General features: G+C 42.9%; 2 protein-coding genes and 3 pseudogenes across 2 annotated transcripts; 2 read left to right on the top strand and 3 right to left on the bottom strand.

The window, feature by feature from the left end:
- Positions 1–4,539: 4,539 nt before the first annotated feature.
- Positions 4,540–5,805, bottom strand: LOC136458366 (rust resistance kinase Lr10-like). The gene is made up of 2 exons (XM_066458313.1): positions 5,787–5,805; positions 4,540–5,612 (listed from the first exon to the last, which is right to left on the bottom strand). The coding sequence occupies exon 2, from the start codon at positions 5,503–5,505 to the stop codon at positions 4,540–4,542; it is 966 nt and encodes a 321-aa protein (XP_066314410.1). The 5' UTR covers positions 5,506–5,612; positions 5,787–5,805.
- Positions 5,806–7,075: 1,270 nt separating this feature from the next.
- Positions 7,076–8,099, bottom strand: LOC136460688 (rust resistance kinase Lr10-like; annotated as a pseudogene).
- Positions 8,100–8,531: 432 nt separating this feature from the next.
- Positions 8,532–10,785, top strand: LOC136458365 (rust resistance kinase Lr10-like; annotated as a pseudogene).
- Positions 10,786–12,810: 2,025 nt separating this feature from the next.
- LOC136456128 (rust resistance kinase Lr10-like) lies at positions 12,811–17,434 on the bottom strand. The gene is made up of 3 exons (XM_066455912.1): positions 16,263–17,434; positions 14,231–14,254; positions 12,811–14,055 (listed from the first exon to the last, which is right to left on the bottom strand). The coding sequence occupies exons 1-3, from the start codon at positions 17,056–17,058 to the stop codon at positions 13,007–13,009; spliced, it is 1,869 nt and encodes a 622-aa protein (XP_066312009.1). The 5' UTR covers positions 17,059–17,434; the 3' UTR covers positions 12,811–13,006.
- A 549-nt stretch (positions 17,435–17,983) lies between these two features.
- On the top strand, positions 17,984–20,365 carry LOC136456125 (rust resistance kinase Lr10-like; annotated as a pseudogene).
- Positions 20,366–27,618: the final 7,253 nt, after the last annotated feature.

The following is a 27,618-nucleotide window of genomic DNA, read 5'->3' as shown; positions in this document are numbered from 1 at the left end:
GTGCATGCGTGGGGTCCAGTGGGGCTGTTCGTCGAGTTCGCGCCCAGCCTGACGGTGTGGGTGACCCTCGAGTTCGCGCGGTGGCGGCGAGGCGGCCATTTTGGGATGCCACCACGCGGGATGCGCCGTCCATGAGCGCGGTGAACGAGGGCTGGAGACGCGAGGCCATGACGGACAAGGGCAAGGGCCAGTAGCAGCAGATCGTGTCGTGGATAGGCCCTTGTGGGGCGAGGTCCGCGAGCTGCGCGGCCAGGTCGGTGACGACCAACAAGACGACCTGGGGTTGATGTCATCGAAACAAGCCAATGTTGCACATGTGCAAAACCGCTAGCAAAACCAGCCTAGGGGTTATTTGCCTAGTTTTACAAAGTTTAATGTGTATAATACCTAGTTTTATAGTTTATGGGGTCATGTAGACCACCTAGGGGTTTTGTAGACTTTTTTCCATTATATAATCCCATCCACCTTTCTCTTTGTCCCCTGTCAAATTAAAGATGACATTTGCGCTAGTAACCATGTAGCAACCCGTCATTAGCACCAAACCCACAACTGTCAATCCAAACCATTGTTTTACAACTTTACCGTGCCATCGATTCAATTTAGAGCTCTGCCATGGTCGATTCATCCTTTCTTGCTCGTCCTTTCTATTTTTCGTTCGATAATGATTTCATACTATACGGGCGTCCATGCGGACGGACGCATCTCCCCCCTCGCTATCGCGTCTTCACTCCCTCTTGTCCGCACCCTGCCAAAAAAATAAAATTCTCCACTGCGCCCTCTCTCGCTCCTATCCGCTTCCACTGCACTGCTTGGTTGCGTGCGACCGCCTCCACCATGCTGCCTGCTCGCGCGCGGCCGTGCTCACCGCGCCCGTGCTCACCGCGGCCGCGCTCCACTGCGCTGCCTGCTCGCCGCGGCCACCTCCACCGATCTGGTGAGCCGGCGAGGGGGGTGAGCTTCATGTGAAGCCATCCTGTCGCGCGAGTTGCCCTCGCCGCTACCGCATGACGAGCTCCATGCGCCGCTGTCGACCTCTGCGCCGGTGTCGAGCTCCACAACGACAAACCTCAATTCGTCCAAGCAACAAGATAACATTGCATTGAAAGGCCGAGTTGCAAGCGTATGTTTTAAGTGTTTCAGATGTTTTATTTGGATGTTGCAAAAGTAGATGTTGCACATGTTGCAATGGCTATATACATATGTTTTAAGTGTATGTTCTGAATGTTTCATATGTTTTTCCAGACTATGTTGGCAAGTGTTTCATCTAGATGTTGCATATGTTTTTACAAGTGTTTCAGACGTATGTTCCAAGTGTTTCAGTTGTTTCCATACGTATGTTGCAAGTGTTTCATATGCATGTTTTAAGTGTTTCATCTACCTTCAGACGTATGTTGCAAGTGTTGCATCTGGATGTTTCAAAAGTAGATCGGATATTGCATCTCCCTCCTCGCTTTTCTACTGCCCCGCATTGGTGTCTCTTCCTCCTCCGGCACCAGCTGGGCATCCGCCGCACCCTCCCCCTCTTTCTCGATGATGGTGATGCTCGGGCCAACGCGGGTCTGCGTGGGCGCACAAAACGGCACGATAAACGACTTACAGACGCGGACGTCCAGATGTCCCCTTCATCCAGATGTCCAGGCGCTAGTCATTCATTTTTTAGTTTGGTCTTCGACTTTAACGTGTCGTACCTAAACTCTCGTGGTGATCACCCGTGAGGCTTACAACATCATTTATACTGATACCGTTAGTATTCTTTTATTTTTATTTTTATTATTATTATTATTATTATTATTATTATTATTATTATTATTATTATTATTATTATTATTGTTATTATTATTATTATGTTTTTACATGGCTGTTCCACATTTTTGTTATGAAGGAAGGGTTTTGGTCACGAATTGGATCAGAAAAGTACGATTTGTTAGTTAGTAGGAAGAAGGCCAGATAAGAAAATAGAGGGTATAAATATAGATATAGATTCCTCAGCCTCCGGTGAGCTGTGAGTATACTTCATTTGCTTGACTATAGAATGGTTCGATTGTACTCGTAAATCGCAATACTTGACACTGCGCATGAATGAATTATAGTTGATAGTGTTAGCTGATATTTTCATTATTATACTATATCATTAACAAATATTTTTATACCCAGTGCGTGCATGGATGCAAAGGTAAACATGTCCGGGACGACTGGAAATCCTGCCAAACTGCAGAGGTAACACAAAGGGCCCACTCGCGAGCTTTGATGGGCTCTCTACCTCTACGCTGTTGGTGAACTAACTCGTTTCACAAAAGGAGCCCGTCGTACCGCGCAAAAGCCCAACCCAACTTTGTGGAATGGGCCCCACTTCTTCGTCACCGCACTTGCAGGGTCCCGCTGTGAGATGCCCATGGGGCTAGTGCCTTGTGATGAGCGATTGACAACACGGTGTGCGTGTGACGTGTCTCTTGGCAGGCTGTGGTTGCAGGTGACAGGTGGAGACTAATCATGCGGCGATCTGTGAAGAACGGGGATAGGATGCCATGCTGATGAATCGCGGGACGGTGAAGGGTGGTTCGACGCTCGCGTTCGAGGGACGGAGATTGTGCGGTGTACGTCTACTGTATCTGGCTACACGGCGGGAGGACGTCGGTGGACGGTTTCTTGGTTGAGCCACAAAACTAAGGACGTACCGGGACGCTCGTGCGGCGGGCGTGGCCGGAGATGGAAATTTCCGGCGATCGCGATATGATTTCGGATGGTCGTGCGGCGACATCGCGAGGATCACATCGCGGAGATGGAGGGATCACGAACATCGCGGAATTTGCCATGGAGGACGTGATTGATTGGATATGATTATCATGCCATTACGTGTCGTTTATGTCGCGTAATGACAGTCTTGTAATTTAGGTGGGACACCTTTTGGAGATATAAATATGTGGCACCTAGGGTTGAGAGGTGGTCGGGCTTTTGGGATTTTTGGGGCGAGTTACTGTTCATGGGGGAACAGTACCTGTGCCTAGGGTTCCAGGGAACACACCTTCTCTCTCGATCTAGCCTAGGTCTTCAAGTCTAGAGAGAGATTTTTATTGATCTCTCCAATCAAGAGAGGGAGGACGATCGGGCGAAGGCTAGATGCATTTTTGTAGAACAATTACTGGAGTTAATCATTCATCTTGGTGAATTGTTCCTTTTTGTTTGCATCTACTTTTCCTACCGTCCGTCGCTAGGGTAGTTGTGTTTGCTTTTGGTTCTGCGTTCTGCACTGTTCCAGATTGTCACCTGGGGGTCTCAGTTCCGCCGTCGCCAGGGACCTCCCGCGCGCCGTCGCGGAGTCCAGTTTCTGCCGTCCGCTGGGTGTTGTTGCCGTTCCCTGCTGCTGCTGGTCGAGCACGCCAGGACGGAAGTTCAGCACTTGCTATTTGCCGGCCACCAGCAAGCTGCTGTCAGGGTCAAGCCATTGGCAACAGCTACTCCATTCATCAACATCTTGGCTTCCGGTTAAATCCATACGTTTGCCTATTTACTTGTTTTATTATTCTGTTGATTGCTTGTCGATTGTCGCTACGTGTGTGTGATCTGGACATGAGTATATACGATGACTAGTTGTGTTTTCCGTCAGTAATCTTGAAGATTGATTGATAGGGGCGTTGGACATAGGCCGAGTTTCTTATTGAAGAAACTTTTATCGGCTCCCATTCATCCCCCCCCCCCCCCCCCCCCCCCCCCCCCCCCCCCCCTCTGGTCGCCTGTTCAGGTGTTGCGCTCGCAGCCGAGGCGGCCGCCACCCGCCGTGACGGCGATCTCTTGCAGGCGCCGCCCAAATTCGTTGAGCTTGATTCAACATTCCACTGCCGGTTAGGAAGCCTCACGTATTTCCCTATACCCTATAGCTCCGCTATTCACCCCGCCATGCTACACCTCAACGGCTAAACCGCTGGACGCTCTTGCTCGCTCGCCGGCCTCTCTGCTCCTCGCTCGATTCATTTGAGATCCTCCTTTTCCTTCGAGGTAATAATCCTTGTCGCCTGCTTTCCACTAATTTTAGCTTTGCAGAATCTCGGAGTATAAATTATGGTCAAACCCGCGTCCATCCATTCACATTTTGCAAATATATCATACAGTAGCTGGGATGGAATAAAAATGACATGATTGGCCTAGGACTCTCCTGTGGAGTTCTCCATCTAGTGCTGAATTACTGACTCAACGAGTCACTGATTATGCAAGCAGTGTATGTTGCTTTTCCCTGAGTGCTGCACTGGGGAAAAGGAAGACTGCATTACAGAATAATAATTAAGTAGGCTGGACAAATCAGTGCAAGAACAGAATAATGAAAGGAAAAGACGTTTTGTCTTTGAACTATTAAATTACAACTCAAGTCCAATCTGATGCGCTGCAAATAACTGTAGACTTTTATTCATAAGCCTAGTCCTGATACAGTGGGAAGATTGAAAACCATATTATGCTAGTACTATGCATTGCTGTGAAGCCCTTGAGTAACTAGATTTTTCTCTCAATTATTCATTAAAAGTAATGGTAGCGTAGTAGCTCAATGTTTTATGGCACCTCGTGACTTTCAGATGAGACAAAAGGCTTTGCGGGCATCTGTAGATTCTCCAATCTTCCTGTTAGCATGTTTACAACCCTTATCATTGACGGTCGGTTTCTTGGGTTCCATTGAACGCACCATAGTGCCACGATGGCCAGTTGTCTCACCTTTTCATTCTCTTCTCCTGTTGTTTCCCTACCAAGTATCAAGTCCTGCCCAATGATTACCCTCTCAAAGATCCATTCTGGGAGGTAGACCTCATTTTGGCCGTCAACACTTGGGTCTGAGTTCCTCCTTCCACTTATCATTTCTAAAACCAGCATGCCAAAACTGTAAACATCCGACTTGTAGGATACCCCACCAAAATTCCGAGAGTATAGCTCTGGTGCAATATATCCCATAGTGCCTCTTGCTGCTGTCAAGGTAACGATGCTTTGATCTCTTGCACACAGTTTTGCTAGGCCAAAGTCTGAGATCTTTAGATTAAAGTTGTAGTCTAGCAAGATGTTGTGAGGCATGATGTCAAAGTGGAGGATGCGTTTATTGCATCCTTGATGTAGGTATTCCATTCCTCGGGCAATACCTAAAGCAGTATCTACCATTTTCTTTGGCACTAGTAGTTCCTGGTAAATATTAGAATCACGTGAGAATATATATTTTTCTAGTGACTCATTAGGCATGTATTCATAAATAAGGGCACGCCTTGTTCCTTCAGAGCAAAAACCCAGGAGACGCACAATATTTGCATGGTGGATTAGTCCTATGGTTGCAACTTCATTGATGAATTCTTCTCCCTCTCCTGTAGAGTTCTCTGACATTTTGACTGCCACTGGCACTCCGTTTGGTAGCTCTCCTTTGTATACACTCCCAAATCCACCCTGGCCTACTTTTTCCTTAAATCGCTTTGTTATCTTCTTGACTTCAGCGAAACTATACCTTGTGGGTTTTGAGGTGCCATATGTCTCGAGAAACATTTCGACCTTCAAGTGTATCTCCTCATTATATCTTGTCTTAAGTGAAAGATACAGTCCAGTGGCCACCGTCAACAAAAGAAGCACTATTGTGGCCACCGATGATGTTGCTGGCAAGCAGAGAACAGGAAATCAATATACTGTCTGGATAAGAAGGCACCACTTGGTGTTGTTAATGGGTATGAGATATTGTTAAGAGCCATAGTCGAGAAATATGAGAATTTGTGTGTAATAGATATCCTTTTTCATTTTGGATACAAGGAATGTTTGATTAGCAGCAGTACCTGCAATTACTTTGACGTGTGAACCTGCAAACACCAAAGAAGAAAATAAGTCTCTATTGATGGTTTAGTATGAAATGGTGATTTGTTGAGAAAGAAAAGGTAAGATTCAATATTTAGTACAATTAGCTGCATGATGTGACCCCGCCCCCAGCATGTACAATAAAAGTTCTACTAAGAATGACTATACTGTATTTGCATGAATATAATGTAAAAGAGTAATGCTCCTTACATATTTCTAAGCATGTTTGATCACAAGCAAGGTTCCTTAAGAGAAAATGCAAATATCAGAGGCAAGTTTGTGGTGCCATCTCTGGTGGTTAACCAGGCTATAGTCCCTACTCCCTACTAGTGTGTCCTTTTGCCCCAGTCAACTGTACGCTGCAGTCTCTGAGTCCCAATCTCTCAGAACTACCTGGTTTTCTACTGATAACCAATTCCACATTAGTTCTTTATTCATTCGCTTTATGCAGTGTTTGTTCTCTTTCTGCTTTAATCCCTTTCATTGCCCACTCGTAGGTGGTTTTTATCTTGCAAGCATACCACTTTGTACTTTTTGTATTCACTTTCAGCAGTATTGTACATCATTTTGTTTCCTGTTTTCACTTCTTAAGTGTTTTCGTCTATTTTCTTGCTTCAGACAAATTGAGCTACAAATTTATTTCCCTTTTTCAAGAGCACACATCATTGACATTTGCAGCTACTTTGGTTGCAGGCTCTACTAATGCTATTATAGCATATACGGACAAGGAAGGGTTTCTTGCTAGGACCTAGGATGATGCTATCTTAATAATCTCAATGTCAAGATGGTAAAGAAAAGCTGATAGACCTTTAATCCTAGCTCAGTTGCCGAGTAACTTGTGTTTGTTTTTTTTGAAACTTCAAGTAACTTGTGTTCTGAGTCCCAGCCTAAATAAATTCCATTTATCTGGTAATCTCTAAACTAAATATGTTACATTGTAGGAATTTCTTTGCTTTTAATTTGTCTTAGTTATGTATTTTGTGATCCTTACGAAAATGCTCAGTTGTAGTCCAGTAAATTTTCCATGTAAAAGTTTTGGTCACCAATTGCTTAAATTAAGGTGATGATGCGAATTGCCATATCCTCTATCAAGTGATCATCTGTATTTGAAACTGCATTACAATAATTATCACATAGAAATTCTTAACAATAGTGTTATGTATTTATTTTACCTTTGACTTTACCAATTTAGCTCCTAATTTGTCAACCTTTTCCCTTAATTAGTTGAAGCATCATTTTATGGGTATTTTTGGTTGTAGTGCCCAGCTTTCTACAAATAACTGATTGTTGTCGACCATGAGAAATCGAGTATTGTTTTGGCTTGATCCTGGAACGTTGAACCGTCATTGCGAGTGCGTATCGGAAAGTGGCTATCAGGCACAACCTTGCAATCTAGTGGAAGCATAGACATGGATGCAGAACCATCCACCAAATAGGAGAACTGGGACGTGCTGCTAAGGCACGAGATCGGGCCAAAGATGTAATTAGCAGCAAGATTACTTGGTGTGAACTCTTTTAAGCAGCTAGCTATCGTTGCATATTCAAGAAGGCATAGCAAGGTCCAGTGGTTGGGACCTTGCCGGCCAGGGATCGAGCCCCAGTGGCTGCGATTTCCTGGTGTCCTCACCGGGGTTAGTCCTAAAATAATTCTGTTGCCTCTCGCGCGTGGAACCACAAAGGGAATGTGACGCACCTCGTCGTCTACGGATCCATGGACCCGGTGATCTAACAAAGGACGTGATCGTGGAATCTAGGTGTAGTTGTAGGATCTGTTTGTGTATATGTGGTGTGAGTGCGGTGTGTGTGAGTGTGTGATGTTGGTGTGTGTCTGTTCATGAACAGATACTACAGTTGTACCTAGATGAGAGGTGTAAAAAAAAAAAGAAGGCATAGCAGTGAGGAACACGGGTCCTCACATTTGATAATGCTGCGAGGTAGGGACATGGACTTGAGCTTCTGCTTGCAGGAGGGAGACGAGTCATCCACACGCGGGGCGATCGTCAGGGCGCCACTCTTGTAATCTATGGCGGTCACTTTGTATATGATATAACGGCTGGTGGGAAAACCAGAATGGTGTCGTCGCCATAGCATGCTAGCTTCATGCATGGTGCTCCGCATAATGACGAGGTATTGCTGGATTCGAGCTTGAAAGGGTACCTGATCTCCGGACCATGTTCACTGCACCGAGATGGCGGGCAGTTGCTGAAGAAGTCCGCATCATCCCACCCTGTGGCCTCGTACACTCCATCTACGAGGAGACACAACAGCAGGGCTATGACAAGAAATTCAGTCATCTCTTTTTTTTTGGACAAGACACAGCAGCAAATGCAGAGCTATGATAAGAACTCCATTCATGCTTCTGTATCAATAGTAACTGAGAGAAGGAAGAAGATGGCCTAAGTTTCCATGAAACTTCCTGCTGAGTCAACGCTCCATCTTTGAGAAGACACAGCAGCAGAGCTACGATAAGAAATCCACTCATGCTTCTGTATCAATACTTCAATAGTAACTGAGAGAAGGAAAAGGAAGAAGAGGTTGAGGAGGTGGAAGTAAATAAGAGATGGCCTAAGTTTCCATGAAACTTCCCTCTGTGGTCAAGTAAACTTAGTCAACGCTGATAAAAAATCATACCAGGCCTGCAGCGCTTAAATAAAACTAACGCGTCCGTTCTCGGCTTGTCCAATATCAACACTCCTAGTTAGCATTCCTGCATCTAGAAATCTCTCATGGCGAACCCATGTGCATTTCTTCATCCTTCTGCTACCTGGCAAGCTTTACTTGTCATTATTTCTGTGACTGCTGTTCGTGCTGCAGTTTCTGGGGGCCAAGGTCAGTGTCCTCATTTCTCCTGTGGTGATCTCCTCAACATCTCATCCCCTTTCCGTAGGCCAGGCGACCCACCTGAATCCGGTGTACAAGCATACGAGCTGGCCTGTAGCAGCAGCAAGGCTACCATTCGCATTAATACGGGGACATATTTTGTGAGTAACATCAGCTATACCGATCAGTCCTTCTGGGTTGTGGACGCCAACTTGGACATGCACAGTAGTTGCCCTCTTCCTCACTGGGATCAGTTTCCTTACTATGGTTATGATGGGTCTTACACGGACAGCGGTTTGCTTTTCCATTTTGATTTGGTCACTCAAGCCCCTTATTGGGCATGCTTTATTAATTGTTCGCAAGAAGTAGGGAAAAATAGTTGGTACAAGCCCGTTAATTGCCTGAGTGCGAACAATTCCTTTGTTTCTGTCATGACTAACGATGATTACTATGGTTGTAATGTCAGCTCTCTTGAACCTTCTTGTGGATACTTGGCCATGATCCCCTTTGGTAGCACATACCGAGAGTTAGAGAATGTCAGTTATAAAGATATCATAAAATTGGTAACGAAGGGGTTTTCTGTTTGATTTCCTTGGGATGATTATTTAGGCCACAATGCTTCTTGGATACCCAAAACATGCCGAAATAACTCATCCAAGTGAGTCTGTGCTCTGCATCGAGTATGAAACCGATTATCTGACATGCTTCTTTGGAATTTATTTATTATCAGATAATTATCCACAACTGTATGCTTCCTTCTTTAATCCTTTATTCACAACGGTGTCTTGCAGCTACTTCCATGACCAATTATCTAGCACAAGCATCCTGAAATGGACTAGTGCTTTCTTCTAGAGTGAATCACATTTCGCACATTGTGTATACTCTTACTATTCCCCAAATCCTATGTTCCAGAGGGTTGTCATAGCCATAGTATCTGCTATAAGCGTGGCCAAGTTACATTTTGGTACGTGGAGTGTGCCTACCTCTTTCTAATCATCATTGGCTACAGTTTTTAGTAACCTACTTATGTTGTCTAACTTTATATATATTTGCAACTTGTTTGGGTAGTATTATGCAGGCTCGTACTCCTTGCACTGGTAGTATTCATATTCCTTGCCCACAAGTATTGGAAAACAAGGATAACCATTGATGCAGTAGAGAAGTTTCTCCAGATGCAACAAATGCTTGGTCCTACTAGGTTTGCCTACACGGACATCACCGCGGTCACTAGCCATTTCAGAGACAAGTTGGGTCAGGGAGGATACGGCTCTGTATACAAGGGTGTCCTACTCCCGAGAAACGTGCATGTAGCCGTCAAAATGCTGGGCAACTCTAACTGCAATGGGGATGAGTTCATCAGCGAGGTCTCCACAATCAGTAGGATCCACCATGTTAACGTGGTTCGTCTTGTGGGCTTCTGTTCAGAGGAAATATGGAGGGCACTGGTCTATGAGGTACATGTCCAATGGTTCTCTTGACAAGTACATATTCTCCGCTGAAAGAAGTTTCTCTTGGGATAAGCTCAACAAGATTGCTTTGGGCATTGCAAGGGGAATCAACTACCTGCATCAGGGTTGCGATATGCAGATCCTTCACTTTGACATCAAGCCACACAACATCCTTCTTGACAGCAATTTTGTTCCAAAAGTTGCCGACTTTGGCCTCGCCAAGTTGTACCCGAGAGACAAGAGCTTTGTGCCAGCGAGCGCCATGCGGGGAACTATTGGGTACATAGCTCCTGAAATGGTATCTCGTAGCTTTGGTGCCATATCAATCAAATCCGATTTTTATAGCTTTGGTATGCTACTGCTAGAGATGGCAGGAGGGCGAAGGAACGCAGACCAAAATGCAGCCAACTCAAGTCAAGCATACTACCCGGCCTGGGTCTATGATCGTCTAGCCACACAAGAATTTGGTGAGATATCTATTGTGTCCGGCATGCATGAGTTGGAAAGGAAACTGTGCATTGTTGGGCTACGGTGCATTCAGATGAAGCCGCAAGATCGTCCAATGATGAGTGAGGTTATAGAGATGCTTGAGTGTGGCACTGATGGCCTCCATATGCCTTCTAGGCCATTCTTCTACGATGATCATATTGTCGATACAGATTCCCACCATTTCTCCTCAGAGCTCAATGCAATTGAGTAGGAAGATGATTGAATTGTTTACATATCTGTGCTCAGGTAGTAGATAAGGTGAGCAGAGCATTAACTTGTGAAACCTGAAATAGGCTGTTATGTGTGTTAATCATTTTCATGATGTCCAATCAGTTTTATGGTACACAGTTTTCTGATCCCTGAAAATGTTTGTGAGAAAACATGTATAACTTAAGATGGAGATTGACAACTGTTATAGTTATGCTGGGATATAATAATTTTCCTGAAAGCAAGATGCCAAGACATGCGTTTCTGGACTGCTAATACTGCAAATGTATTTGCCTGAGATTGGGATGGATACTGGAAAATGCACTGTGAACCAGCAACACAGTGTAGGAGCACTGTTGGTGCATGGCTGAATTATAAACATGACAGCTTCATCCATGCCATGGAGACCGGAGATGTGTCCAAGCCATATTTGATTCTTATGGTAAAGCTTGAATGTATCTTTTTGCGGTTGACTTCGATCAATGTTGGTCTGAGCCAGTAAATTGTCGTCCTCGTACCAACTAGATCCACAGAAATATAATATAAATAGAAGCAATGTTACTAAAAGGATACATGATTAGATCTTAAATGGTCAGCCAGAGTTACTTCATTTTCCTATTCATGCATGTTATGTTCGAGTTCTGCTGCAACTCAGTCTGTCAGTCCGGGCACTTGCTTGTTCTGCTGGGCAGGAGTTTTATGGGCGTTAGTGGAAAACTAGAAACAAGATGGTGGATAACAAGCTGGTGGGAGAAGGTGATAGTGGAAGGTGGCGCTCAAGGAGAAGGAATCAAACAGGTGGATAGGATCCTAACGGTGTTGGGACAGTTAGCTGTGGTCCCTTTTGAGATGTTAGTTACTCTACTTTGTTTCCACGGCGGTGGATGGGTGTGCTTCGTAGAGGACTAGAGATTGCTTTTAAGGAGACTTTCTTTTAATCTGGTTGAGGTAGGAGTCGAGTCCACAAGGTTGGTGCCGTTTTGCTTCATTGTGAGAAGCCATAAACTCCAGTACTATGTTATAAGCTTTCGATAGAAGTCTTTGTCTAATGAAAAAAATACCGTGATTACCTGGGCAAAAGTCTCCATTCCACTTGTAATTGGAAGAACTGTACCACTAAATAAAAACGACTGATTGTTACGAGGAATCACATCGGACAGAATGATGACAATGCAAAATTTCAGTCCACCAACAATAAGACTGAGTTAATTAATTATTGGTGGCACTGCTGTTAATTTTTCTATGTAGTGTATGTATGGACACAAACCTAGCAAATACAACTCAGATTCTTTGGTAGGCAAATGCAAATCCGTTGTCAGATTTTCTAACCAGTCTGAATTCTTCGGCCGGCACACCTGCAATCTTTGATGTGCTCTGCAAGGACTGGATCTTTCTTTGTTACTGGGCTGGCTCATTTTTAGCCCAAGCGGCCAAGCCCAATCCACTTTGGTAGAACGGGAGCCCCAATACCCACATGTTCTACCCACCGACTGGTGCTCATCATGCAGTCAACCAATGCTGAAACTCACCAAGCTTTCAATAGGAAATTTCATGTACTTCTTGCGCTGTTGCGCCTTTGTCGCCTCCATGTCATTCTACACCGTGATGCCCTGGCTCGCTCACCGGTCTCTTTGCTCCTGCAACGGACGCTAGCGGCAGCTTAGTGATTCGAGATCCAGAATCCTCCATGGCAATGGCAAAGGTAACGAGTTACTATTACCTTTTTCCTTTTGTCTTGTTATTGCTTTGCAAAATCTCAAGTAATAGATGTGCTCAGACCCATGCCCACCCATGACCCATCCATTAGCATCGTAGATCATTAGGAATTTTTGTCCAGCTTATTTTGAATTTTTATCTCAACTTATTTTGATTTTTTGTCTCATTGAGTTGGAAAAAGAATATGTACTACAGAAAGGGCAGAATAGGATGGAACTAAATCATGGCAAGATCATTAGGAATTGAAGCAACAGGACTCTTTAAACTATTACACACAAGCCAAGTCCACTTTAAATTTGATGCGTTGCAGATAAGTAGCACTACATGGTGACAAGCCGACAAGTTACTATTAATTCATCAGATACAGATACGGTGGAAAAACTCAAATACATTTTCATGCAGGCACTATGGACTACTCTACAACACAGCAGGAGCTAAGTTTGTCTCGAATATTCAGTACATAATGACAATGTATTCTCCAATATATTTTTTATGACACTGGATGACTTTCAGAATTCAGATTAGACGAAAGGCTTTGGGGGCATCTGCAGATTCTCCAACCTCCCTGTTAACATGTTCACCACTTTTGTCATTGAGGGTCGATTTTTTGGGTTCCACTGAATGCACCATAGGGCCACCATGGCTAGCTGTCTCACCTTTTCTTTCTCTCCTCCAGTCATTTCCCTAGAAAGTACCAAGTCCTGCCCAGTGATTACTCTCTCAAAGATCCACTCTGGGAGGTAAAGTTCATTTAGGCTATCAACGCTTGGGTCTGAGTTCCTCCTTCCACTTACCATTTCTAACACCAGCATGCCAAAACTGTAAACATCCGACTTGTAGGATACCCCACCAAAATTCCGAGAGTATAACTCTGGTGCAATATATCCCATAGTACCTCTTGCTGCTGTCAAGGTAACGATGCTTTGATCTCTTGCACACAGTTTTGCTAGGCCAAAGTCTGAGATCTTTGGATTGAAGTTAAAGTCTAGCAATATGTTGTGAGGTTTGATGTCAAAGTGGAGGATGCGTTTATTGCATCCTTGATGTAGGTATTCCATTCCTCGAGCAATACCTAAAGCAATATCTATCATTTTCTTTGGCACTAGTAGTTCCTGGGAAATACTAGAATCACGTGAGAATATATATTTTTCCAGTGACTCATTAGGCATGTATTCATAAATAAGGGCACGCCTTGTTCCTTCAGAGAAAAAACCCAGGAGACACACAATATTTGCATGGTGGATTAGTCCTATGGTTGCAACTTCATTAATGAATTCTTCTCCCTCTCCTGTAGAGTTCTCTAGCATTTTGACTGCCACAGGCACTCCATTTGGTAGCTTGCCTTTGTATACACTCCCAAATCCACCCTGGCCCACTTTTTCCTTAAATCGCCTTGTTATCTTCTTAACTTCAGAGAAACTGTACCTTGTGGGTTTTGATGTGCCATATGTCTTGAGAAACATTTCGACCTTCAAGTGTATCTCCTCATTATATCTTGTCTTAAGTGAAAGATAGAGTCCAGTGGCCACAATCGACAGAAGAACCACTATTGTGGCAACCGATGATGTAGCTGGCAAGCAGAGAACAGGAAATCATTAACTGTGTCTCGATAGGAAGGCACCACTTGGTGTTGTTAATGGTTCTGGGATAATGTTAAGAGCCATAGTTGAGAAAGATAAGAATTTGTGTGTAATGAATATCCCTTTTTATTTTGGATAAAAGGAATGTTTGATTAGCAGCAGTACCTGCAATTACCTTGACATGTGAACCTGCGAACAGCAAACAAGAAAAATAAGTCTCTATCGATGGTTTAGTATGAAATGATGATTTGTTGAGAAAGAAAAGGTAAGATCCAATATTTTAGTACAATTAGCTGCATGATGTGACCCCGCGTACAGCGTGTACAATAAAAGTTCTGTTTTTTTAAGAATCAACATACTGTATTTGCATGGATATAATGTAAAAGAGTAATGCTCCTTACATGTTTCTAAGCATGTTTGATCACAAGCAAGGTTCCTTAAGAGAGAATGCAAATGTCAGAGGCAAGTTTGTGGTGCCATCTCTGGTGATTAACCAGGTTGTACCGTTTTGCCCCAGCCAACTGTAAGCTGCATCCAGCATGCAATCTCTCTTCAGAACTACCTGGTTTGCTACAGACAACCAATTTCACATTGGTTCTTTATTCATTTGCTTTATGCAGTGTTTGTTCTTTTCTGCTATTATCCCTTCCATTGCCCACCTTGTAGGCAGTTATTATCTTGCTAGCATACCACTTTGTGCTTTCGTTGCATTCACTTTCAGCAGTATTACACATCAATTTGTTTTCTCAAGTGTTTCTGTTAATTTTCTTTCTTCAGACAAATTACCCCTTCAAATTCATCTCCCTTTTTCAGGAGCACACATCATTGAAATTTGCAGCTATTTTGGTTCTAGCCTCTACTAGACTACTACTGCTGCTCTAGCATACGGACAAGGAAGGATGTCTGCTAGGATCTTGGATGATGCAAATATATAATCTCAATGTCAAGATGATAAAGCAAAGGTGGTAGACCCAAACAATCCTAGCTCAGTTGCCAAGTAACATGTGTTCTGAACTCCCAGCCTAGATAAATTCCATTTATCTGGTAATTTCAATAGTATATGTTGTATTGGAGGTGTTGCTTTGCTTTTATTTTATCTCAGTTATGCATTTTTTTTATCCTTATGAAAATGCTCAACAATAGTACAGTAAATTTTGCATGTAAAAGTTTTTGGCACCAATTGTATATGAAAGCAATGATAGGAGCTCTGCCTTTCAATTATGAAGAAAGCAAATAGAGTTAATTACAAGAGTGTCAAAGGGGCACCTGATAGGCTCCCCAGCCTGCCAGTACACAAGGGAAGAGATAGAGTGCCAAGAAGCAGAAATGGTAAGGCCTTCACAAAGTCCAAGCAAATGCTATCCTTCTCAATGCTAAATCCTCTCAGACTTTATTAGTAACCTGTTGCTCCGTTTGGAGCTCATTGTTAAAAATTCTTATGTTTCACTCTTTCCAGACGTTCCACCAAGTGTTACAAGTGCGTTTTTGGTCTTTGGGTATGGTCCTCACCGTAGCTTACCACCATTTAGCTATGGTGTCAAAATTTTAGTGTAAAATCTGTTGGGCTGCACTGAAGTGCTCCCGGTCCGAAAAACCTTCCGCACTTCTTGAGCTTATGGGCAGTGCAAGGGAAGATGAGGCGATCATGTGAATTGCCATTATCCTCTATTCTAGTCATCTAATTTTGAAACTGCATTGTCATAATTATCACATAGTTACAAGTGTGTTCTGTATTTATTTTACATTCTGCTTTACCAATTTAATTCCTTTTTTCCCCCTTCCATTAATTAATTATTTGAAACATCGTTATATGGGTATTTTTGGCAGTAGTGCCCAACGTACTACATGTAGTGAAGGGTTAGGGTGTTAAAATGCTTGTAAAAATGGGTCTGACTACTTGTATATCAAGTGCATGTTTATAATTTATCTCTTTTGTGATTTTGATTAGATTGGTTGGCATTAGTTTGCTTGGGTGAGGCTCCCCAACAAATGAGCTGCAGTACTACTCTGTAAAATAAGCTGACAATTATCTACGAAACATCAAAGAATTGCATAGTAGCATTTGAATAGACGTAAATGAATAATGTAAGGAGTTGTAATGTAAGAAACGATAGGACTATGTGGTGCTCCTTAAAAAAAAGAAAAAAAAAAGATTGAACCATGTGGCTGTATGGTTTTGTCCAATTAGAGATAATACCGTGATTCATGCAGAAGGTTTGATTCCTGTCTGGTCTGAACCCACAGGGTTGCCCACCTTGTTCACACAGTGTGCAGTTTAGGATGCCACTGCCATCAACACTTCTATTATAATAATACCAATCGATCGTTCTCGACCCTGAGAAATTCAGTATTGTTTCTGCTTGCTCCTTGAATGTTGAATCGTCATTGTGAGTGTCCATCATCAGAAAGTAGGTATCAGGCACAACCTTGCAATCTAATGGAAGCACAGACATGGATGCAGAACCATCCACCAAATAGGAGAACTGGGACGTGCTGCTAAGGCACGAGATCGGGCCAAAGATGTAACTAGCAGCAAGATTACTTGGTGTGAACTCTCTTAAGCAGCTTACTATCGTTGCATATCCATGACCGCATAGCAGTGAGCAGAGGTCCTGGTCCTCACATTTGATAATGCTGCGAGGTAGGGACGCGGACATGAGCTTCTGCTTGCAGGAGGAAGACGAGTCTTCCACACGCGGGGCGATCGTGAGGGTACCACTCTTGTAGTCTATGGCGGTCACTTTGTACTGGATAACGGCTGCTGGGAGAGCCAGAATGGTGTCGTCGCCGGAGCATCCTAGCTTCATACACGGTGCTCCGCATAATGATGAGGTATTGCTGGATTCGAGCCGGAAAGGGTACCTGATCTCCGGACCATGTTTGCTGCACCGAGATGGTGGGCAGTTGCTGAAGAAGTCGACATCAGCCCAAACCATGTACACTCCATCTATGAGAAGACACAACAGCAGGGCTATTACATGAAATTCAGTCATCTCTCTCTTTTTGTTTGTTTCTTTTTTCAGCAGAGCTATGAAACAAGAGCATGCGGAAGAGGATCGGAGGAAGTTGTGGAGTAGTGGTTATGTCGATGTGGAGTGGAGGACGTCCAACTCAAACTCATAACTGTAGTAACTGAGAGAAGGAAGAAGAGGTTGAGGAGGTGGAAGCAAATAAGATGCTCTAAGTTTCCATGAAACTTCCGTGTGCTCAAGTTGACTTAGAGTCAACGCTGCTCAGTCCTGTCTTTGTTGAAGACTTGGAAAGAAAGAAGTTTTGTCCAAGTCAAAAGACATCTCAAATCATGCCGGGCCTGCTGTGCTTAAATAACTAACTAAAGCTTTTTCTTGACTTTATTTCCGTGACTGCAGATCACAGCTGGTGGGCGAACCAGGGCTTTGCTAGTTTCATGCTCTGGCGTGTCAGATTCTTTGCCATTTAGATTTTCTTTTTTTTTATCAGAAAATTGTCATCATCGTCTGGTCATCCACATTATTATCGTTCTCGATATGAAAGGATACCTGATCTCTGGACCATGTTTGCTGAACAGACATGGCGAACACAGCAGCAGAGCTATGATAAGAAATCCACTCAAGCTTCCATATCAATAGTAACTGAGAAAAAGAGGAAGACGTGGAAGTTTTTAAATAAGTCTGTGCAGTTAAATTAGTAAAGACAATTGTATGGCTGAGGAGAAATTCCAAGTTTCCATACAGCCCACTGTTTTCTCGTGGAAAGAAGACCACCAGTCAAAAAGTGCGGTGATGCATGTTATTTGACTTGGAGAGTATCTGGTCCAAGTCAAAAACGCATCCCAGTCATGTCAGGCCTGCTGTTCTCAATCAAATAACTAAGCGTCCTTCTCAGCCTGTCCATAACCAATTAACATCATATCTAGCATTCCTGCATCTAAAATCTCTCATGGCGAACTCGTGTGCAGCATTTCTTCATCCTTCTGCGATCTGGCAAGCTTTACTTGTCTTTATTCTGTGGCTGCAGTTCGGGCTACAGATGCTGGGGGCCAAGGTCAGTGTCCTCCTTTCTCATGTGGTGATCTTCACAACATATCCTACCCTTTCCGTAGGCCAGGCGATCCACCTGAGTGCGGTGTAAAAGCATACGAGCTGGTCTGTATCCACGGCAAATCCACAATTCGCATCAACACGGGGACATATTTTGTCACCAGCATCAACTATACTGATTCGACCTTCTGGGTAGTGGACGCCAACTTGGATATGCACAGCAGCTGCCCTCTTCCTCGCTGGGATCAGCTTCCTTACACTAATGAGGGATCGTACTGGACAAGTGGTTTGCATTCCCATTCTGATTTGGGCACTGTTTATACCGATAATTGGGCATGCTTCATTAATTGTTCAAAGTCAATAACAAATAGTAGCAGGTACAAGCCCGTCAATTGCCTGAGTGCGAACAATTCCTTTGTTTATGTCATAGTTAGTTATGATTCAAGTGGTTGCCTAGTCAGCTCTCTTGAACCTTCTTGTGGATACTTGGCCATGATCCCCTTTGTTGATAGAGGTAGCTAGCGTAAGGAGTACCCGTTTGAGTACCCGTTAGAGAATGCCACTTATACAAATATCATAGAATATGTAAGGAAGGGATTTTCTGTTCGATTTCCTCTGGATTATTATTATCCAGGCCAGAATGCTTCTTGGATATTCGAAACATGCCGAAATGATTCAACCAGGTGAGCCGATATATCTTGTTGTCCCGTTTCCATTGTAATATATATCATATAGTTATCCAAAACTGTATGCTTCCTTCTTTAATTCCTTTCTTTATAACGGTGTCTTGCAGCTACTTCCATGAGCAATTATTTGGCACAAGCATCCTGAATTGGACCCGTGCTTTCTTCTGGAGTGAATCATATTTCGTACAATGTGTATGCTCATACTATACCCCAAATCATATGTTCCAGAGGGTTGTGATAGCCATAGTGTCTACTATAAGTGTGGCCAAGTTATATTTTGGTACGTGGGGTGGGCCGACTTCTTTCTAATCATATTAGCTACCGTTTTCATTAACCTGCTTATGTTGTCTAACCTTATATTTGTTTCAACTTTTTTATGTAGTATTATGCAGGCTTGTACTCCCAGCACTGGCAGTATTCACATTCCTTGCCTACAAGTACTGGAAAACAAGGATAACGATTGATGCAGTCGAGAAGTTCCTCCAGATGCAACAAATGCTTGGTCCGATTAGGTTTGCCTACACGGACATCACTGCAATCACTAACCATTTTAGAGACAAGCTAGGTCAAGGAGGATATGGATCCGTATACAAGGGTGTGCTACTCCTAGGCGATGTGCATGTAGCCATCAAGATGCTGGGAGGCTCCAACTGCAACGGGGATGAGTTCATCAGCGAGGTCTCCACCATCGGTAGGATCCACCACGTCAACGTGGTTCGTCTTGTGGGCTTCTGTGCAGAGGAAATGAGGAGGGCACTGGTCTATGAGTACATGCCCAATGGTTCTCTTGACAAGTACATATTCTCAGCAGAGAGAAGTTTCTCTTGGGATAAGCTTAATGAAATTGCTTTGGGCATTGCAAGGGGAATCAACTATTTGCATCTGGGTTGTGATATGCAGATCCTTCACTTTGACATCAAGCCACACAACATTCTTCTTGATAGCAATTTTGTTCCAAAAGTTGCAGACTTTGGCCTCGCCAAGTTGTACCCGAGAGACAAGAGCTTTGTGCCAGCGAGCGCCATGCGGGGAACTATTGGGTACATAGCTCCTGAAATGGTATCTCGTAGCTTTGGTGCCATATCAAGCAAATCTGATGTTTATAGCTTTGGTATGCTACTGTTGGAGATGGCTGGAGGGCGAAGGAATGCAGACCAAAATGCAGCCAACTCAAGTCGAGCATACTACCCTGCTTGGGTTTATGACCGTCTAGCCGCACAAGAAGTTGGTGAGATATCTGTTGTGGCGGACATGCATGAGTTGGAGAGGAAGCTGTGCATTGTTGGGCTACGGTGCATTCAGATGAAGCCGCAGGATCGTCCGACCATGAGTGAAGTTATAGACATGCTTGAGTGTGGCACTGATGGCCTGCAAATGCCTTCTAGGCCATTCTTCTGCGATGATCATATGGTTGATACAGATTCTTACCATTTCATGTCAGAGCTGAATGCAATCGAGGAGGAAGATGATTGAAATATTTACATATCTTTGTGCTTAGGTAGTAGATAAGGTGAGCAAACATTAGCTTGTGAAACCTGAGATAGCCCGTTATGTGTGTATCCTGTTAAACATTTTCATGATAGTCCAATAAGTTTTATGGTACATGGTTTTCTGATTACTGCAAACGTTTATGAGAAAACATGTATAGCTTAAGATGGAGTTTGATTGACAGCTGTTTTTTCTGATAAGAAGATTGGCAAATGTTATATCATGTTCGGATGTAATATTTTTCCAGAAAGCAAGACATGTGTTTTTCTGATAAGAAGATTGGCAAATTGTATTTGCCTGAGATTGGGATGGTTACTGGAAAATGCAGTGAACCAGCAACAGAGTAGAAGCATCGTTGGTGATTTGTGAATGGCTGAATTCTGAATATGGCGGCTTCATCCATGCCAATAATTACAGTGTTAGACAGAAGGTGGAGACCAGAGAGGTGTCCATGCCATATTTGATTCTTGTGGTGAAGCTTCAAATGAATGTTGAATTGTAGCAGCAGCAGCAATTGCATTGATGAGAATATGTTTTATTGCGGTTGACTTTGCTCATTGGTATACAAAGCCAGTAATATAAATTGTCGTCCTATGTGCCAACTAATCTATAGAATTGTAATAGAAACCGAAACAATGTTGTTAAAAGGAAACATAATTTAATCTTAAATTGTCAGCCAGAGTTACTCCATTTTCCTATTAAACTTCTTGCATGTTGTGTTCTGACACTTAGACCACTTGCAACTCAGTCCGTCAGTCCGGGGCAACTGCAGACTACTGAAACTACTTGAAAAAGGCCAAGTAGTTTCCATCTAATCTCCATCTACTGATTGTTGCGATTGTTGTCCGAGTTGTGCAACACCTTTTTTTACTTTAGTCTTTTTCTGCACCACCTCAAATGACTTGGTGAGAGAGTCCGATTTTGACAGGGTCTTTGAGATTCTCACTTTTTCTGGTCCACCTTCTTTCTTAGAAGATCTGGAGGTAGGTAGAAGTACGGTTTCTCCGGGTTCTCCCTCGCTTCTCGTTGCTTTCTTACTTTTTCGAAGAAACTATTCACATTTTTTTTTATACTACAGCATTATCGATACGGGACCCACCGGATACCCCATAAAGAAGGGAGAAGATCTAGTCTAACTAGGATTTCTTTCCCTGTAAACTTAGTGGTAGTATTATTCTGTAATCCTACTAGGAATCTCATTGTAAACCGACTAGGACTCTGGCCTCCTGACTATATAAAGGAGGGCGGAGTTCCTAGAGAGAGGACGAACAACGCAACACAACACTTTACAATCAATCCAACGCAAAGACTAACGCTGACTGGACGTAGGGCTATTACTCGATCACGGTTGAGGGCCCGAACTAGGATAGATCGACTGTCTCTTGCGTTAATCGTCGAGTTCTACATATGCTGAAGCCCGAACAAACTGCCCCGGGTACCCCCGTGGCAGGCTATCGGTGATGAAATATCGACAAGCATTTAATTCCTTTTCACTTTTCTCGTATGACAGTTTTTAGGGAATAACTGGATTAGAGGAGGCTTTCTTCTTTGCCAGCTGGTGGGCCAACAGCTTCGTTTGCGGGGCGGACCTCTTAGGAGCTGGCTGCTTCTTGGTCATCAAGGGAGGCGGGGCAGCCGTTGGAGACCTCTTTGGAGGCATTGGAGACTTTCTTGGAGGCGTTAGAGACCTCCTTGGAGGTGGCAGCGGTGGCGGCGTTGCCACCTGATTGTCCGGAGCACTATGATGATCTAGAGATTGAATAATTAGACTTAGGTTGGCGGAGGCCCTGCTGTGTGAGTACAAAAAAGAATAATTATGTATAAGAAATTATTATTATTAATCATACATGTCAATAGAAAATTAGTAAAAAAAAATTATTTCATTCACTTTTGTCCGCATCTATCGTCTGGCAGCTGAGGAAGCGGCGGTGGACTAGAGACCCCGGGAATAATAATGTAGCACTTGCGCTATAGTATGAATGTCTTCTCTGCTTCTCCTAGAGTCTTCTCCCCATCACCTCCTAGAATGTCAAGAGCTAGATCACTAAAATCTTTGTTAACTCTATCCACTGAGACGCTAACATATCCATGTGTTATTATTGCCCTATAGATTCTAGGTGTCTTGGTAGGATCTGGAGGAGAAAAAACACCGAGAGCCACCATGGTTGTGGTATTCCCTTTTGGAATATATAGCTCACATGATGTAAACGGTGCAGTGATGTCATCCACGGGGAAACGTAGTATTGCGTCATCTTGATTTGGCAACTCCGTGGAAGCGCAGCTGCTTTTCAACTGATTATGGGGGCTAATATTAATGTTGATTCCTGAATCTGATGCCTACCTTTGGGCACTCATTGTTATTTGCACTTGCTTTATGATTTCGCCCTGCATTCTAGCTTGCATGTCTTTTTTGCGCTCCTGTGCTTGAAGCAACGCCTCCCGTGACTCACGAACATATTCCTCCAACCTGCTGATCCATGCTGCTTCCTCATCCTTCCTTCTCTGCCAGCTTCTGTAGGTATCTCTATCGTTAGGAAAACCATGCTCCCAAGAAATATTCCGTCCTAAACCTCTCGTTCGACCACTGTGTTCAGCAGTCCCGATGGCATACGTCAGTTCATCCATCTCTCTATTAGGTCTGAACGCACCAATAGCTTTAGCTTGTAGAGCATAAGAAAATCTTTGTGTTGCTCTTTCGAGTTTTAGGCCATGAACCAGCTTCCCGGTCTCTAGGTCCAGTCTTCCCCTATGAGCGAAAAACTAATTCTTCACGCGTTTGGGCCAATTGAGTGATTCTGGTGTGATACCCTTGGCAAGAATGTCCGCTTCCATTTTTTTCCACTTGGGAATGGCAGTCGCGTAGCCACCTGATCCCATGCCATGGTGGTATATCTTCTGTCGGGCATTCTCTTGGTTCCTTCTCACCCGTTCCTCACCCTCTTCCGATGTCTTGTACTGTACAAAATCATTCTAGTAGGGCCTCAACTTCATGAGCGGGCCACTAGTATTGAAATTGGGCGTTAGGTTCTTTTTGATGTATTTCGTGTATAGGGATTTCTTCCAAGTCTAAAATTATGTGGCCATCTTCTTCATAGCCCACTTTCAAACTAGCTCCTTCAATTCATCATCGTTGATATCATCATAATCGTCCGCTTGCAACGTGAAATGTTGAAGGATATAATCCCAAATTAAATTCTTATCAAGATCAGAGACAAAACTAACATGAGGCTCCGTTGATCTTTTGCTTCTATTCACAGGTACTGATCGGAAGTCTGTCCCTTACAAGGTACCCACAGTGTTGCACGAATTTCCTTGCATGTGGACCAAGTGGTTCGCCTGTCTCGATATTAAATTCCGATATTATATAGCGCCCCTCCAATGACTTTTTCGGACCTCAAATATTTTTGCTTTTCGCCGTTGTGGTCGTCGATCCAGAGGGCTACGTATAAAAAAAGAATAAATAAATATCATGTATACATATAATAGATGATAGATATTCAAATATATATATATATATATAATATTTATATATATATATATATAAATATATATACCTCGCCAGTATTTTCTTACACAATATTTTCTTGGTTATTTTCAAGAGCCAGGTATTGACTCCCGTCATCTACATCCTGCTAGTCACCATTGGCAAATTGAGTGCCGGTGTTACTAATATCCATCATTTCTTCATCCATGTTGTCTCTCGGTGGTTATTTTCAAGAGCCAGGTATTGACTCCCGTCATCTACATCCTGCTAGTCACCATTGGCAAATTGAGTGCCGGTGTTACTAATATCCATCATTTCTTCATCCATGTTGTCTCTCGGGGCAGCTATCTAGCTTTTACACCACTAGATATATCTATAAAAAAATAAAAACCATATATCTATAAAATGGATCGAGTCATGTGCTTAAAATTAATTAAATAACTACACTCAAAATTCAAGTCTCCAAAGCATAACTTTGATTTTTTATTTTCTAGAAATATTTATTGGCAAGTGATATATATATAACAAATTTATATATATAACAATATAAATTTAAAACTCTCTAATATGTATAACAAATATATATATATAATAACAATACAAATTTATAACTCTAATATATATGTATAACAAATTTAGAAAGGGTCTCTTGGAAACTATGAATGCATTGTGCATAGTACCGTACCACGTAGCTGTAGCTTGTGTGGCACATGTTTGAATCTTATATAGAAGAAAGGGTATGTTTAACAAGGATCAGGATTATTTTAGCTCTAGGCTACAATTGCATTGATTGATTGATTGAAGTCGTATTTGTTATTAATTATCAAGTATAATCTCCCTTTTAATTTGGACAGTACTAGTTGTACACAACTTGTACGTGCTTTCTGATTTGAAAACTTTTAGTTTCTGATAGAGCCTTTCAGAAATCAAATCATAGGGCCATCCAGCGAATCATAGGGTCAGAGTGTCAACTACTCCCTCCATTCCAAATTATAAGATGTTTTGCTTTTCGACATACATTGTAGACATATTGTATATTTAAGTACATAACAAAATTCACGCATCTAGAAAAATCAAACTGTATTGTAATTTGAAATATAGGGAGTAGATTCTACCCTAATTTTTTCACAGGGGTGAGACACAATTAAACGAACGTCGTCATGTATGTCTTTGTTCTATCAAGATAATTTTGGGGAAAATGAGTCAAAATATTAGAATAACTGCATTTTTTAAATGAAATTCTAAATGGACAATGTGAAAAGCATCTCGTGATGACCTAACAATCATAGCAAAACGGAGGAGTTGCTCAAAGAAAAGAGCAAAACGGAGGGAGTAGTTCTCTCGTTGTTCTCATGGCCGAACAAGTAAGTAAATATTGAAATTCTTTAGGTTCTTTCTCTTAGAAAAAAAAAACTTTATGGGTTTCCTAGAAATTTTGTTTTTCGTCGGAACAAAATTTTCTACCTTGAATATAGTAGATTCGCACTTTGTTATCCAAAAAATTATCGCAGCATCCTAAAATGCACTGGCCAGTGCGATTAGCTAGCTGTGTCATGCTATGCCAATAGGCATCCTATCAGATTTTACCAGCGTCGTCCTGGATCGTGTTCTGTCAGGTTTGACAGAGACTGGGTAATCCGGCAGTTTATGAAGCAAACAAAATTGAGAAAAAACACACGCTCTCATGACCTCACACATCTTCTAAGATCACGTAAGCCACCGCTTGTCGATCCGATCTGATAGGGTTTTACCAGCGCTGAGCGTCGTTTAGGTTGCCTTGTTTGATGGTTCATTCATGATTCATGCTACTGACAGGCACATACAAGAGATCAAATGAGCCCTAGTCGTCGTCTTCCAAACACAGACCCAATTGATGTCAAGCCGCAAGAAATCGAAACGAGCAAAACACAGACCCAATTGATGGCTCTAGGGCTCCTCGTCCTCGACGGTGCGTCGGCTCGGGGGCGCGTGCGCTCTTCGGTGTGGATGAGGACGAGCGAGGCGGCGGTGGGGCGCCGGGGGATGAGGACAACACGCGCTCCGGTGAGGACGAGGAGGACACGCGCTCCAGCGAGGACGAGCGAGGTGCGCGGGCCAGGGACGAGCGAGGTGTGCGTTGGTCGGCTAGAGAAGAAGCGCGCGTGATGAGGCGAGGCTAGGGTGGTCGCCTAGGGGCGGCGGTGCTGCTGGATCGGATCTGGTGGAGAAGATGAGGCGACGACGTGGCTTGGCGGCTACTGGATCCGGTTGGAGAAGAAGGCGCGGCAAACGGTGTGGGGACGGCGGCAAAGATCGAAGTGAAGCATGGCGATGGTGGCGCGGCCGGGCCTAGATCGATCGGGCGGCGGAGACAGAGAGGAAGAGAACTAGAGAAGGGAGAAGGGCGTGGTTTATAAAGGGGACCTTTAGTCCCGGGTGATGGTTAGAACCAGGACTAAAGGTTTTTTAGTCCCGGGTGATGGTTAGAACTAGGACTAAAGGTCTGACCTTTAGTCTCGGGTGTAGCCATGACCCGGGACTAAAGTTATTTTTTGGCGGGCCGCGAAAACATAGCCCACCTTTAGTCCCGGGTGATTGATCCACTCGGGAGTAAAGGTGGGCTGCAGTTGGCTTTCTACCAATTTCCAGAAGTTTTTCCTTTTTTTATATATTTCTTTTATATAAATATGCAGAGAGTTATTAATTGCCTAATAAATAAAATATTATCCAAAAAAATATAAAAAAAATTCCTGAACTTGGTTTTGCATTATTATATACAACAAAAATTTGTAACCTAAACTCTTTTGTTTTACTGTATAAATATTTAACATAGTGTAAATAATAATTATAATTTGCACCATGCAAAAATATACTACTTGATTAAAATCATGAAAACTATTGCTTTTCGACAAGAAATTAGTTTTCACATCTTATTAACGTTGATCATTTGGTTTTTCATCACACATTCTCCACAAGAAATCCACCGTCAAGCAGAAAATTTATTTAAACCGTAGAAAATATGAAAACACGACAAAAAAATCTAAAGTCACAATTATTACATAACAGGTCTAATACATCATCATATCAAGCCGAGACTAAAACAATTTTTTCACTAATTTTTTCACATCAGATGCATTGCTTTTGCATTTTGCTTTGTGCGACATGGAAATCCCACCATCAAACACAAATTTAATCTGAACATAGAAAAAAGGAAACACCTAATAAACATCTCTGAATTCATAATTATTACATAATACATCTAATACACACTATTAAACATCACTATATATATCAAGCGGGCACAGTAGTGAACTTCTTCTTAACGTATATCCATTGGTTATGATCGCGCCGTAACCATGGAGTATCCTCATCATTTAGCTGGATGCTTGGGTCTTTGTTCATTATGAATGGTGGAATTCGGTCATCATTTTCATAATCTTCTGATATGTCTGACTTGTCTTCAATTCCAACGATGTTTCTTTTCCCTAGAAGAACTATGTGGAGCTTTGGCTCATTAATTGGGTCGTTGTTGTTTTTCCCTCTCTTCGATTTTGTAGACATGTCTTTGACATAGAACATCTGATTTACATCCTTGGCAAGGACGAATGGTTCGTCTCTATACCCAATATTATTGAGGTCCACGGTTGTCATTCCATACTGGTTGTCGACTGCTATCCCGCCTCCAGTCGCCTTTACCCATTGGCACTTGAACAAAGATACCTTAAAAGTAGGTGCATAGTTTAGTTCCCATATCTCCTCTATGCGGCCATAATATGTTTGCTTATTTCCATTAGGGTCGGTGGCATCTATGTGGATACCACTATTTTGGTTGGTGCTCCTTTTATCTTAGGCTACTGTGTAAAATGTATTCACATTTATCTCGTACCCTTTGTATGT

The sequence above is a fragment of the Miscanthus floridulus genome, chromosome 6 (genome assembly GCF_019320115.1).
Source record: "Miscanthus floridulus cultivar M001 chromosome 6, ASM1932011v1, whole genome shotgun sequence".
Classification (NCBI taxonomy): domain Eukaryota; kingdom Viridiplantae; phylum Streptophyta; class Magnoliopsida; order Poales; family Poaceae; genus Miscanthus; species Miscanthus floridulus.
Note: the sequence above shows the minus strand (reverse complement) of the source record. Positions and strands in the feature narration are given on the sequence as shown.

What these genes read in the sequence shown, in the direction of transcription:
- LOC136458366 (XM_066458313.1), bottom strand. Translation starts at nt 5,505, where the DNA reads ATGTTTCTCGAGACATATGGCACCTCAAAACCCACAAGGTATAGTTTC.
- LOC136456128 (XM_066455912.1), bottom strand. Translation starts at nt 17,058, where the DNA reads ATGACTGAATTTCATGTAATAGCCCTGCTGTTGTGTCTTCTCATAGAT. An exon ending in AACCTTCTGCATGAATCACG is followed by an intron (nt 14,255 to 16,262) that starts GTATTATCTCTA and finishes TGCTGTTCGCAG; the next exon opens with GTTCACATGTCAAGGTAATT. An exon ending in ACATGTCAAGGTAATTGCAG is followed by an intron (nt 14,056 to 14,230) that starts GTACTGCTGCTA and finishes TCTGCTTGCCAG; the next exon opens with CTACATCATCGGTTGCCACA.